This window comes from Oncorhynchus tshawytscha, linkage group LG17 (assembly GCF_018296145.1).
Source record: "Oncorhynchus tshawytscha isolate Ot180627B linkage group LG17, Otsh_v2.0, whole genome shotgun sequence".
Lineage (NCBI taxonomy): Eukaryota > Metazoa > Chordata > Actinopteri > Salmoniformes > Salmonidae > Oncorhynchus > Oncorhynchus tshawytscha.
The window spans coordinates 22,512,211-22,525,003 of record NC_056445.1 but is presented as its reverse complement, the minus strand read 5'-3'; the positions used below and the strand labels follow the sequence as shown (position 1 = coordinate 22,525,003).

General features: G+C 41.4%; 1 protein-coding gene across 2 annotated transcripts; it reads left to right on the top strand.

Annotated features, from left to right (window-relative positions):
* Positions 1-204: 204 nt before the first annotated feature.
* On the top strand, positions 205-12,329 carry nudt4b (nudix (nucleoside diphosphate linked moiety X)-type motif 4b). Of its 2 annotated transcripts, none has more exons than XM_042300442.1 (5): positions 205-652; positions 5,237-5,347; positions 6,742-6,786; positions 7,058-7,142; positions 9,632-12,329. In XM_042300442.1, the coding sequence occupies exons 1-5, from the start codon at positions 557-559 to the stop codon at positions 9,838-9,840; spliced, it is 546 nt and encodes a 181-aa protein (XP_042156376.1). In that variant the 5' UTR covers positions 205-556; the 3' UTR covers positions 9,841-12,329. The 2 variants fall into 2 exon arrangements, with proteins under 2 accessions (XP_042156376.1, XP_042156375.1); XM_042300441.1 differs by having other exon boundaries at positions 207-652; positions 7,055-7,142.
* Positions 12,330-12,793: the final 464 nt, after the last annotated feature.

Genomic DNA, 12,793 nt, shown 5'->3' with positions numbered 1-12,793 from the left:
ACAAACAGGATAGGCTACTTTTTAAGAAAGCATAAAGTCAGATGGAGTGAGCAGTGCATAGGTGTTCAATCACAGCTAGATTTGTCCTACTTTCTTTTATCCTATCCTCCAACAGTTATCCGACGTATGGTGCCGTGCGTAACAGCGCTCCGCTAGGTTGCCTTCTGTCTATTTACAGTCAGCGACTGCGCAAAGCCTACCTTGTAGGCTACTACCTAAGGTGGGAGGACTTCGGAGGAGGGTACATTATCGACTTACTCTACTTAAATAAGAGATTGCACATAGAAGTGGAGGTTATGGGGGACTGAACTGCATCCATTAACCCAACATCACGGAGGGAATTCCCTGACAAAACCGCACTAAACGCAATTGGAGTGAATGGGAAAATACACCGTCGATGGGTAGATTGCCGGTATATCGCGTTCTTGTACCTCAGTGATACACATATGCCGGTTTTCTCTTCGCCATCCAGAATCTTGTTTTGGTGACTCACTCTTCGTTCGTTCATTTACTGGATTTCGTTGCCTGCCCGGTGAGGAGAGGAGTAACCTACATAATGAAGTTCAAGCCGAACCAGACCAGAACTTATGATGTCGAGGGCTTCAAGAAACGAGCGGCATGCTTGTGCTTCAAGAACGAACGTGAAGAAGAGGTATAACGTTAGATGGTTATATTTCTCATTGACAGTTCAGGGGACCGATACTGTCCTGTCTTTAACTGTTTAACTGTTCTCGGCTATATCCTACACTTGTTAATATTTTATCTATATTTGCCAATTGTAATAGACTTAAATAGGTTTTTATTGTGGTTTTACCACTTAATTACTCAGAAAATATCGATGTGCGGGGGGCTGTCTTGCCGTGTCTGAAATAAATGCTTCTGCGGGTTTTTCAAACCTAATGATTAGAGAAGTAGGCTTGATGGTAAACAACCCCCCCCGCCCCAAAAAACCCAGGAGTGTTATAGTCTATTTATACGCTTTTTTAGCCTACGTTCCATGGCTTTTGGAAACATCCTCAGTGGTGTTGTGTGACTGCCCGCGGCTATCCAGTTTGGGCTAGTTTGAGAGAAATGCAAGCGGGTCGAGGCGCTCTGTTGCATGTTTCATTTGACGGGCGGGACATCAGTCCAGCCATTGCTACATTGTATGACGATACCACTGTACTAATGCATACGAGTTTAAATACTAGTAACAATATCACCGTCATCATTTTACACCTTATAATCTCTGCTACCTCATAAAAATGAAATGAAAATGCGTTATTGATGAAGTGGCCATTTTGTAAGACAGGTTTTCAAGTATCCTAGGCTGAAACCAAAGGTAGTCTACTGAAAAGTAGTCTCAATCAAGGCTTTGCTTTTATATTTCTGGTTTGAGAGAATATTCTTAACAAACTGCTGTAGACCTAGACATATTCCTCGTAATAGTTTCTGGTTTTTAACGGGCTTCACCATAGCCTACGTACCACCATGATGCAAGCGTTCACTGTCTATGGTTTGACAAAATGGACTATCTACCCAAGTCAATTTCCCCGAAATTATAACAACATATAGGACTCGTTCCACACATGTTTTATTTAAAAAAAAACATTTGATTAAACCGGAAGCAATTATTTCCATGTAATTGGCTATATTGTTGTGCATGTGTCCTTTCAGTCAATATAGCATGTTCCAATTGTTTCTGCCTAGGTCTATTTAAATGTTTAAAGGCACAATTTATACAGATATGACTTATATCTTCTACCGGAACAAGTTAAATTGGCCCACTTTATCATAACCAAAATCTATGGACCTATTCCATTGTGATGTGTTACTATTTTTATTTAAACTGCATTGTTGGGTAGGGCTTGTAAGCAAGCATTTCACGGTAAAGTCTACACCAGTTGTATTCTGCGCATGTGACAAATACAATTTGATTGATTTGATTTGTTGTCATAGGAGACTTAGTAAGCAAATTATGTCATTTTTCAGTGCATGAACTAAAATCGAGAATACTATTAAGGCGGGTCATTATTGTAAAAGTGGCGATGCTTTTCATCTCTTACTGAGCCACACGCCTTGTTTATGAACAGCTCCTACATTTGGATTTGTACTGTCTGATAGAAATCCAAATCTTTATCAGACAGTTCAAGACACTGCAGCCTCTGACTTCCCTGCACCACTGTTATGCAATAAATAAGCTGCAGACTTTATCTGTCTGTCATGAAGAACTCTATCAGAGCACTCAAGTATTTGTACCACACGCGCACACACACACACACACACACACACAGAGAGAGAGAGAGGTGGCCTGAAGGAGAAACTGTTGTCCCTTATGACTGCGGGAGTTCCCTCCCTCATGTATAGCCGGTTCTTTCAGGAACAAGGAATAGAGATATATCAGTTTGCTGTGTGTCAGTGTGTTCCGTGCCATAGGCACATTGCATTGTGGTAGGGCAGCTGGGTAGCTGGAAGGCTTTCTCACTGAGTTATATTAATGAGACTGCCCAATCTCAGTCTCAATACTGCATCCCAATCTCCCTTTTGATTTTTACTTGGGAAATGTTTATTAACATTAGTAATTATCTACACATACAATCTTGTTGCTGATATTTCATTTGTGATGCTATAAAACAAGTCAACCTATCTTAGCTTGTTTTAATATTTAAGATACCTGTGGTGGAACAAATGGAGACCATCTTCAATCACCCACTTGTGTCTCTGGTCAAGGATATTGTTAGGTCAAGAAATGCTTTGCCAGTGTCTGTTCAACTGTTACTGAGCTGTTGTAATGTATAGAGCCCATCCCCAGGAACATCTTTACAGAGTTTGCTCTGGGTCTGTCCAGCTACTCTGTCGTAATTGCATGAACTCGTTAAGCCTGAACAGGAGAAAAGCCTCTGTGGCTCCTGAGTGGCCGATACTGTCTATGCCAATACCACCTCTTTGTGCCAATCCCATGCTGTTGAATCCCTGAATCCCACCCCCACACACACATGACATGTTAGACGACCCCCCATTGAGAGGGCCTGAGTAGGTTAATAGGAACTCTGTGATGTCAGAGACTTTGTTTAAGGAATGGAAAAGGAGAAAGAGGAACCCCCTGGGTCAGGTGTTCAGTGACAAGGTTTAAAGTCCATCAAGGGAAAACAGGAACATGACATCCCTCAGGGCCAGTGGGTGGGTCATTTGCCTCCAACAACAGTAGAGACTAGAAGAGCGTTCATGCGGAGGGTAGGAGCGGTCTGTTAATAGGTGTCTCCCTGAGACTGTATTACAGTACATTGTGTGTTTTCAGTCCATTGTGTCACTACAAGACTAAGGGTTTGTTGACACTTGGTAAAGTTGAAGTACGGTTTATTGTTGGTCTGGATGGACTAAAGGGTAGCCTATTACTAGGTAAATGATGTTGCCCTACTTGTACATTGCTAGATAGGAGTTAAAGCTGTATTGAATGTGTGTGGTCTGGAATTGGCATGTAGTTGGGCTTAGTTTTTTTATACCGACTAGGCTGAAAGTAGGTGTATTTGGTGTAAAACAAGGGGCAGCAAACTTCCGTATGTTTACTTCATATTTATTTACTTCATATCTATTTTGGTTATGACTAACCACTCTCCTATTGCATTAAAATACTCCTGTCTAAAACTTCAGACCTCCTTAGGCTGGCATGTGGGAGACTGGTTTATTTGACAGCCACAGTGTTGCTCCTCCGAGAAAGTCGGTGTTTATTTCCTCCCTGAGATTCCTGGCCCGTTTAGCAGGCTTACAAAACACACTGGAATCTCGCTGGGAGATGCTGATCTATTCCCTTTGGCCTCCCCCCCTCCATCTGCACCTAATCTTTGACCTATCTAATATGTTGGTGTAGGGTTTTGCTCCTCACTGTGCCGAGTGTTCCTCAGTGACATGATTTTTCAGTGGGACATACCTTGTTAGCCTAAGCTGTTGACATAAATGACATGAACATTGTTTTGTATATTGCATGAATTTGTATGAGGTGCTGACAAGCCTTATGTCTTTCCTGGAAAGAGTTACATTCGTAACATTTCATATCCAACCACATTTTGAGCAAGAAATAGAAAAAATAGGACTTAAAGTGAGGCAAAAATAACACTGGCAGGATGTATAACTAGCTTTGTTTTGTAAACTCCACAGCAGACACTGTCAAACACAGTGACATCCCTGAGCAGCTTAAAGCCTTGCTCCCCCAAAAATATATTTGCAAAAGGCACACAACGGTGCCCCACCCCATATATAAACACAGACAGTACCCCCCCAACACACACACAAACACTTGTGTACACACATGTACACTCACATTCTGAAGCGCTAGCAGTCTGTTATAAATAGGTTAGTAGGTTCATTCTATCTCCATGGTTTATGGCTTTATAATGTAGGGTACTAAGCAGACAGTCTGGTCTACCCCGCTGCTTCAGTTGGATCCCCTCATCTGTATGTGGTGCCCGTAAATATAGCTAACCGTCCCACTCCCTGTCCACCCTCCATCCCCTCTTAGCCCGGGACGAGCCAGCTGAGATATTGGCTCAGTTAAGGCCCGGGAACATGACATGGGGACCCAGAGTGGAAGGGTGACACGTGCCGTATCCACTGGGTGGCCTCTCTTGGCCACTTGACTTGTCACTACCTGGCTCCAAGCTCGGACCACAACAAGTCTGCTCCAGCAATCCCACAATCCCATTAGAGCAGCACAGAGGAGTGTCAAAGCCAAGCTGCTAGCTGATATTACATGGCTGTCAGGCTGACAGACTGGTCCCGTATAGAGGGGTCTGGATGGGGAAAAGATGGAAGGTGAAAGCCACATTAGCTGCAGCTGACGCTGCATTACTGTCGTATGTCGTATTCGACTGACTTGGATGTTTCCTCAGCATGGTGAAAGAGACAACTGAGCAACTATGAGCCCCATAGTTCATGAGTGTGTGTGTGTGTGTGTGTGTTTAGGTCATGTGTGTGTATTGCATCATGAAAATGCAGATACAGGCTCATTCAATCTGTTCGGATTGTTGTACATGGCAGACTGTCGTGTAATTTAAGCTCAGGCACCTGCTTCGATGCTCCCAAAAGGACCTGATCTGGGTCAATCGATTAGCAAAGGTGGAGCAGAGGGCCCTGTTGGGGAGCAGAGGGCCCTGTTGGGGAGCAGAGGGCCCTGTGGTGGAGCAGAGGGCCCTGTGGTGGGTGGAGCAGAGGGCCCTGTGGTGGAGCTGGATTCACAGAACTATTGTGTTTTCTGTTCCAGGTGTTGCTGGTGAGCAGCAGTCGGCACCCGGACCAGTGGATCGTCCCAGGTGGAGGGATGGAGCCTGAGGAGGAGCCCTGTGGCGCAGCGGTCAGAGAAGTGTTTGAAGAGGTGAGTTCACTCATCATCATCATCAGATAAAGGAAAGATCCAACCATTTTGAATGTTATATTGTATTTGTGCATCTCTGAGCGATGTTCTGTCAATTCCCGGGGTCATTTCATGTTTTCATATGATGCAAAACCTTTTCAGATGCACATAAAAATTAAAGAATGACCTGGGAGTCGATAGAGCATCGCTCAGAGATGCACAAAAACAATATCACATTCAGAATGATTGGATCTTTACTTTAATCCAATCAATCATCACCATAATATTCAGTGATGATGAATTTGAAATGAATCACAAAGTGGGTGTGTAACTAATAGCTATATGCACACACAAAACACACATTGATCTGATGGTCATTCATTGATTTGTCCGTAAAGAACATGCCTTTTAGTGATGGGTGAGACTATTGTAATGTGTTAGTTGTAAACTCTGGCTTCAAGTCATGTAGTGATCATGTCATCTATATGAGTATCAAAAGTATTGCTGGCTCCTGATTGGTCATTTAAAGGCAACATGCAGGCCCTACATTTTCTCATATACACTATGAGAGAGAGAGAGAGAGAGAGAGAGACACTCTATAATTCACCACTGCCTTCCTTGTGGCATGTGACTGACCTTGTCGATCTCCTGGGATATCTCACTGGCACTTCACAGCATGTCCTCTCCAAAGTGGCTTCACAGCTAAAAAGGGTTCCATTCTGAGAGACTTGATGTATGCAATGATAGTGGGTGACGGGAACTCACTTATGACATGACACAATTGGGAGGTACATTTTGGTGGGTCCAAAGTGAGTTTGTAGAGAAAGGACTGAGGAGCTTGTGGTATTCCAAAGGTCCAGCTGGTGGGAAACCTAACGTACTTGGGTACGTCAGCAGGCTAAACTTGGCTCCCTGCTGGATTCCAGCACATTCACAGGTCCTAAAGCCTGTCCAGAGGACGTGGGCAGATTCCTTGTGAAGCTTGATAAAGGGGCAGGAAGGGGAATAGGGGATGGGTCATGAGTTTTTTTGGAAACAGTAACCTCTGATTTTGACCTCTAAATATACAGCAGGACTGGGTTTGTGTTGTGATATTCAATCATGTTATATTGGTCAACGTGTTCTGATCTCACACACACACGCACACGCACACACACACACACGCACAGGCACACACACACACACACACACACTCTCTCTCTCTCTTCACATCTCAACACACACTCTTCACATCTCAACACACTCCTATCTCCAGTCAAAGGTTTTCATTCTAAACCCCCACACAGTATTGTCAAGTATTGGGATTTCTCTACTTTCCTTTTTAATCTAACACAAGTGTTTTGGTTTGTCAAATAGCCATAGGCCCAATACTTCATCTCACATCCTCCTAATGCCTCTCTCCTCTCTCCCACCAGGCAGGAGTGAAAGGCAAGTTGGGACGTCTCCTAGGTGTGTTTGAGGTAAGGCGTGACTCTAGGCTGACAGTAATTATAAGACAGTTACATTTTTACTCCCTGAAAAACTGTCATTGCTCTCTTGTGTAAATTGTCACATGAATGGAATTCAAGAATAGAAAATGAGTGGATTTGGTTGATGCCTAGTCAAGGGTTGATAAACTACCCAAAAGCATGTACACCCTCTGAAAGCAGCTGTTTTTTCTTGAGGTGCCACAGGTAGAGATTCTTCCAACCTGAATTTTAAAATGTAGTTTTCTTTTCAACTTTAAAGCAGAATCAAGACCGAAAGCACCGAACGTACGTTTACGTATTGACCGTGACGGAGACATTGGAAGCATGGGAAGACTCTGTCAACATAGGTGAGTTTATGGTCACATGACTTCAGGACTAGAGGTCGACCGATTAATAGGCATGGCTGATTCATTAGTGCCAGTTTCAAGTATTCATAACAATCGGTAATCGGTATTTTTGGACGGCGATTATGGCCGATTACATTGCATTCCACGAGGAAACTGCGTGACAGGCTGACCACCTATTATGCGAGTGCAGCAAGGAGCCAAGGTAAGTTTCTAGCTAGCATTAAAAAAACAATCAATCTTCACATAGTTACTAGTTAACTACACATGGTTGATGATATTACTAGGTTAACTAGCTTGTCCTGCGTTGCGTATAATCAATGTGGTGTCTGTACATTTTTTATTGAATCACAGCCTACTTTGCCAAATGGGGGATGATTTAACAAAAGCGCATTCGTGAAAAAAGCACAATCGTTGCACGAATGTACCTAACAATAAACATCAATGACTTTTTAAAAATCAATACACAGAAGTATATATTTTTAAACCTGCATATTTAGTTTTAAAAAATTAATGTTAGCAGGCAATATTAACTAGGGAAATTGTGTCACTTCTCTTGCAGTCATTGCACACAGAGTCGGTATAAGCAACAGTTTGGGCTGCCTGGCTGGTTGCAAACTAATTTGCCAGAATTTGACATAATTATGACATAACATTGAAGGTTGTGCAATGTAACAGGAATATTAAGACTTAGGGTTGAATACAGAATGGTTCTGTATTTCACTGAAAGAATAAACGTTTTGTTTTCAAAATGATAGTTTCTGGATTTTACCATATTAATGACTTGAATTTCTGTGTTTATTATATTATAATTAAGTCTACGATTTGATTGAGCAGTCTGACTGAGCGGTGGTAGGCGGCAGCAGGCTTGTAAGCTTTCATTCAAACTTTACTGTGTTTTCCAGCTGCTCTTAGCAATGCTTTCTTCACAGCTCTGTTTATGACTTCAAGCCTATCAACTCCTGAGATTAGGCTGGCAATACTAAAGTGCCTATTAGAACATCCAATAGTCAAAGGTATATGAAATACAAATGGTATAGAGAGAAATAGTCGATGCATCATAATAACTACAACCTAACACTTCTTAACTGGGAATATTGAAGAACTGGGAATATTGAACCACCAGCTTTCATATGTTCTCATGTTCTGAGCAAGGAACTTAAACGTTAGCTTTTTTACATGGCACATATTGCACTTTTACTTTCTTCTCCAACACTGTGTTTTTGCATTATTTAAACCAAATTGAGCATGTTTCATTATTTATTTGAGACTAAATAGATTTTATTTATGTATTATATTAAGTTAAAATAAAAGTGTTCATTGTTCATTCAGTATTGTTGTCATTGCCATTATTACAAACATATAAAAATCGGGCTATTAATCGGTATCGGCTTTTTTGGTCCTCCAATGATCAGTATCGGCGTTGAAAAATCATAATCGGCCGACCTCTAATCAGGACTTCAATGTCTAGTATAATAATATGTTTTTCCAGGAAGGATATTGCCAGTTCCAACAGGCCTCACAGACTAAATAATGAAATCCCACTCACTGACTAAAAGGCCTGGGATTGCAGAAAACAAGCAACAAACAAGTTCAATATTTTTCCAATAATATCCGGCTTCACCTAATCTAAAGTTTGGAGTCATAACACATCAATTCCAAAGTGGCTGATTAAGACTCAACTTATGCTGCTAACAGCTAAATCACACCAGCCTGCTGGCTTTGGAGAGGTGGACTAAAATAGCTGGTAAAAGGTAGAGTAAAATGTGAAAGTGCGATTGGATTACCGAGAGATGAAATCCATTAATCATCCTTTAGACTTAATCAGTCTTTTTCCTGGGTGGCTGGAGCTTTCAGTCCTTATAGATCTTACAGTAGGCAGAATATCAGCCTCAGTCTTTCTTTCGGTTTTGTTTACCGACTTAACCGCACCAATATTTGTTCCTTTGCACTAATAAAACTCATTCCTGTTAACACTCAGGATTACCAAACATGGGCTACAACTTGTTCCTCAAAAATAATGTTGTTAAAGCATGCCACTATGAATGATCTTTAAATGAGCTCATGTCTATGGCCTCATCTTCACACAATAACAATGTAGCTGTTGTTAGAGATAATCAATGTATTCTGATAACATCTATTCTGGAAACATGTATTCAAACGGGCTATTAGCACCCTTCACAAGACTTTTGGTAGGCTGAAATTAATAGGGGCATTTTGAATGTTTAGATGACAAACGTTGGGCATGTTTGCAGATTGGTAAGGGGATACCAGAATATTTTATTGACAGTGCCACATGGGGTTGATCCTGATCCCATTTCTTTGTGAGAAGATCCCCATCCCTCAAAGGGCAAATGTCACACTAAGTTCATGTGGAAAACCCCAGTAGTTCTGAATGCTGATTGGTTATTGGGAGTGTATTAAAGACACCCCCCTCCTCCTGTGGTCAACAGCAGGAGTGATTGACACTCAGTCTCTGTCTCCCCCTGCAGGTCGTAAACGGGAGTGGTTCACAGTGGACGAAGCCATCAAAGTCCTGCAGCACCACAAGCCGGACCACGCTGAGTATTTGAAGCAGCTTCATCTCAGCTGCTCTCCAACTAATGGGAACTCCCTGCTCCCCAGCCAGCTCCCTAATGACAACTTCCCCCGTTACGGCCCCCTCACCACAGGATCTGTTCTGGGCCCCTCGCGCAGATAGGACTGGCCCCTTCCCACGCCTATGAACTATCTTCTACCTGTACAGATACACTGAAAACTGACATTTTGCATGAATATACAAATCCTCAGAGTCACGGCTCATGCCACATGTATGTAAATTACTGTATACTTGGACAAACCAAAGCCATACTTGGAACTGTGTCTGGATGATTCAGTTAAGGAATGCCTTTCAGTAACGTCTTTAAGAATGTTCTATTGGGGTCAATTGCATTATTATTTTCATCCATAATTAAGTAAATCACACAACATGGCTGCCACAGAAAATGGGTCATTGGCTGACAATAGGATGGAAAATGGCAGTGTCACTGGACCTCGGGAGCAGGAGCAGTGTTGACAACAAAGAGATGCTACCTCAGTTGGACGAGCACTGGAAGGATGTCTTAGCACGGTGTCAGATTCCCTTTGGCTGGTGTTTAAACTGTACAAACAAACTACAGCTCAAAAATATGACTGTTTACCTGCTTCAAGTAGTACCATACTGTGTGGGCAGAAGACAAGGGCTCACTATTGTCCCTCCCCGTTCACCTCAGTAATTGGTGCTCTTCTTCAAGTTTAGTTGTAAAAACAACACATTTTGAATTTCTTATATGGAGAATTTCACATTTAATTGCCTTTAATTGTGTTGCCTTGATTGTCATCAGTTTCTCCATCTATCATCATCATAAATAACAATAATTTGATATACTAATTTAATTTTTAACCCCTGCCCCATATATGATCTGGTCAACCTTCAAAATAGTCTCTTTACTAGTTGAAGGCAGGCCCTCTTTAATATAATAATATCTATATTTCATTAAATTTCCAGAAATGATGTCTCCTCAATGCTGAGATAATGTACCTTAATCCACAGTTGAGCATCTTGTCTGAGTGCTGAATGAGCATGGAACCCCCCCCACACAGGGGACCTGTAAATACTCTGCTGCAGAGAAGTGTAGAGTTGTGTGTCTGGTTAACAGAAATGCAACCATATTAACTTTTCTCCTCCATATTTGCAATTGTTTTTCTAATGATGTAAAAAAAAAAAAGTGTTTCATGGAGAAAATGCTGTGCCATGTAGTGAAGGTGTGACAGTAAACTTTTTCCTCCTTTCAGTCTTTCAGTTCCACCTGAGAACAGAGATGAGATGACATGGAACAACGAATAGGGAAGTAGTCTGAAAGAGAAAGGGAATGGATGGAAATGAGTGCTTTCCGTGTTAGATTCATGGTGGAACGACACTGATGGTTAGGCTGAACATGGAAATGTTCTTACGATGGACATGGATGTGAGATATTGTAGTGTTTTACTGGAGATTACACAAACATAAGTGGTTTCACTTTTTAATCTTATCACTCAACCACTATCTCACCCAGACTCCCAGCATTCATTTTATCACAAGAATACCCCTCTGAGGCAGACATTGTCAAATACATACCAGTATGTCAACTTTCAAATACTTGAGGTATTGCTGGGTGGGCGGAGTTTATACTTTTGGGATTATTCCATTGGTTCAATTTTACTAGGCACGCTAAATCAAGAGCACTGTATTTTATAAGTGTACTTGACCAGGGTCTGCCCTTGTGGATAATGCTTGTTTTAATTTGTGCTCATGCTTCATCAAAGCAGTTTTTTGGGAGGCAGTGTTTAGGAGCAAGTAAATAACCCAAGAAAGTGTTAAAAGATGAAGGTGGGATCTATTGTGAGTTTGATATTGACCCTTCTTAAAATCTGTTGCATGAAAAGATTTCACCGGCCTGTCTGATTGGACAGTCATCTGGCTGGTCCAGTCTTTCTATAAAACCTGTCATTGGATAATGTCTGCCACTTGGTCAGACTACATGTGTTGTTTGTTGCATACATTGTGTCTGTGTGACAAATAAATATTGATCCTGTGCCAAATGACAAATGTTTGGTATAATTGGCCAGGCAGAATGATAAAGTCAAAATCTACTTACTCTAGCCATGTCTAATCCATGATAATAATAATTGGTACATTTGGTAATGTTCTAAGGATTTCAAAACAACATGGTTATTCATGAAACTATCACCTTGAACCAGTTGTATTTTTTATGGATATAACAATTTATGGAGATTGGATTTATGCATACTGGTATTCTACTTTCAGGAAGGAAAGTAAGGACATTAATGTTATTTGTTCTGAATTTTACCTTCTTTTTTAAAACATTTGCAGGGGAAAAGTGGAAAATGTACAGCAGCCGTAGTTTTATTTTGAATGAATTACCCCCATGGTCCCTTATTACTGACACTAAACAGTCCCTGTATAATGAATGGGTGGGGGACTGCTGTGAATGTGTGCTGATCAACTTAGTTCCAGGCACTCTCTCACTAAGGTGTCTTGAAGAACTCACTTGTTTATCAATGCAAACAGAATTTCCTTTATGATCATATGAACAGTGAAATTGGATAAAGTAGATTGAAGACTATTCTGTTTGGAATAATAATGAATTAAAAGGGAATTACTTGACTCCAGCCTGTCTGTAATGTCTGTACTGTATCTACTCATTTTGTTCAGTGTTTTCCCAGTCTTTTGGTAGGTTGTTGGTGCATGGTTGTGTGAGGGTGGTGTTAGTGGGTGGGGTCAGGTGTTACTTTGTGTTTGTTTAAAAAGACAGTATAGAACAGGAAGTCCACAATGATGCTGCATGGAAAGGGACTCAAGATGACTGCTCCAGGGCACTAAGGAGGGGTGCACGAGACATACTGGCCTTCAATATTTTTAGGGTTGTTGAAAAAATGATAGACTGCAGCCCAATGAACTGAAAATAAAGTTGGAAAAAAGTCAATCAAATTGTTATTCTAAAGCCCTTTTTTTACATCAGACATCACAAGGTGCTTTATAGTAAGGTGTCTGCTTATGCAACTACCATGTACACTGAACAAAAATATAAACACAACATGTAAAGTGTTGGTCCCATGTTTCATGAGCCGAAGAA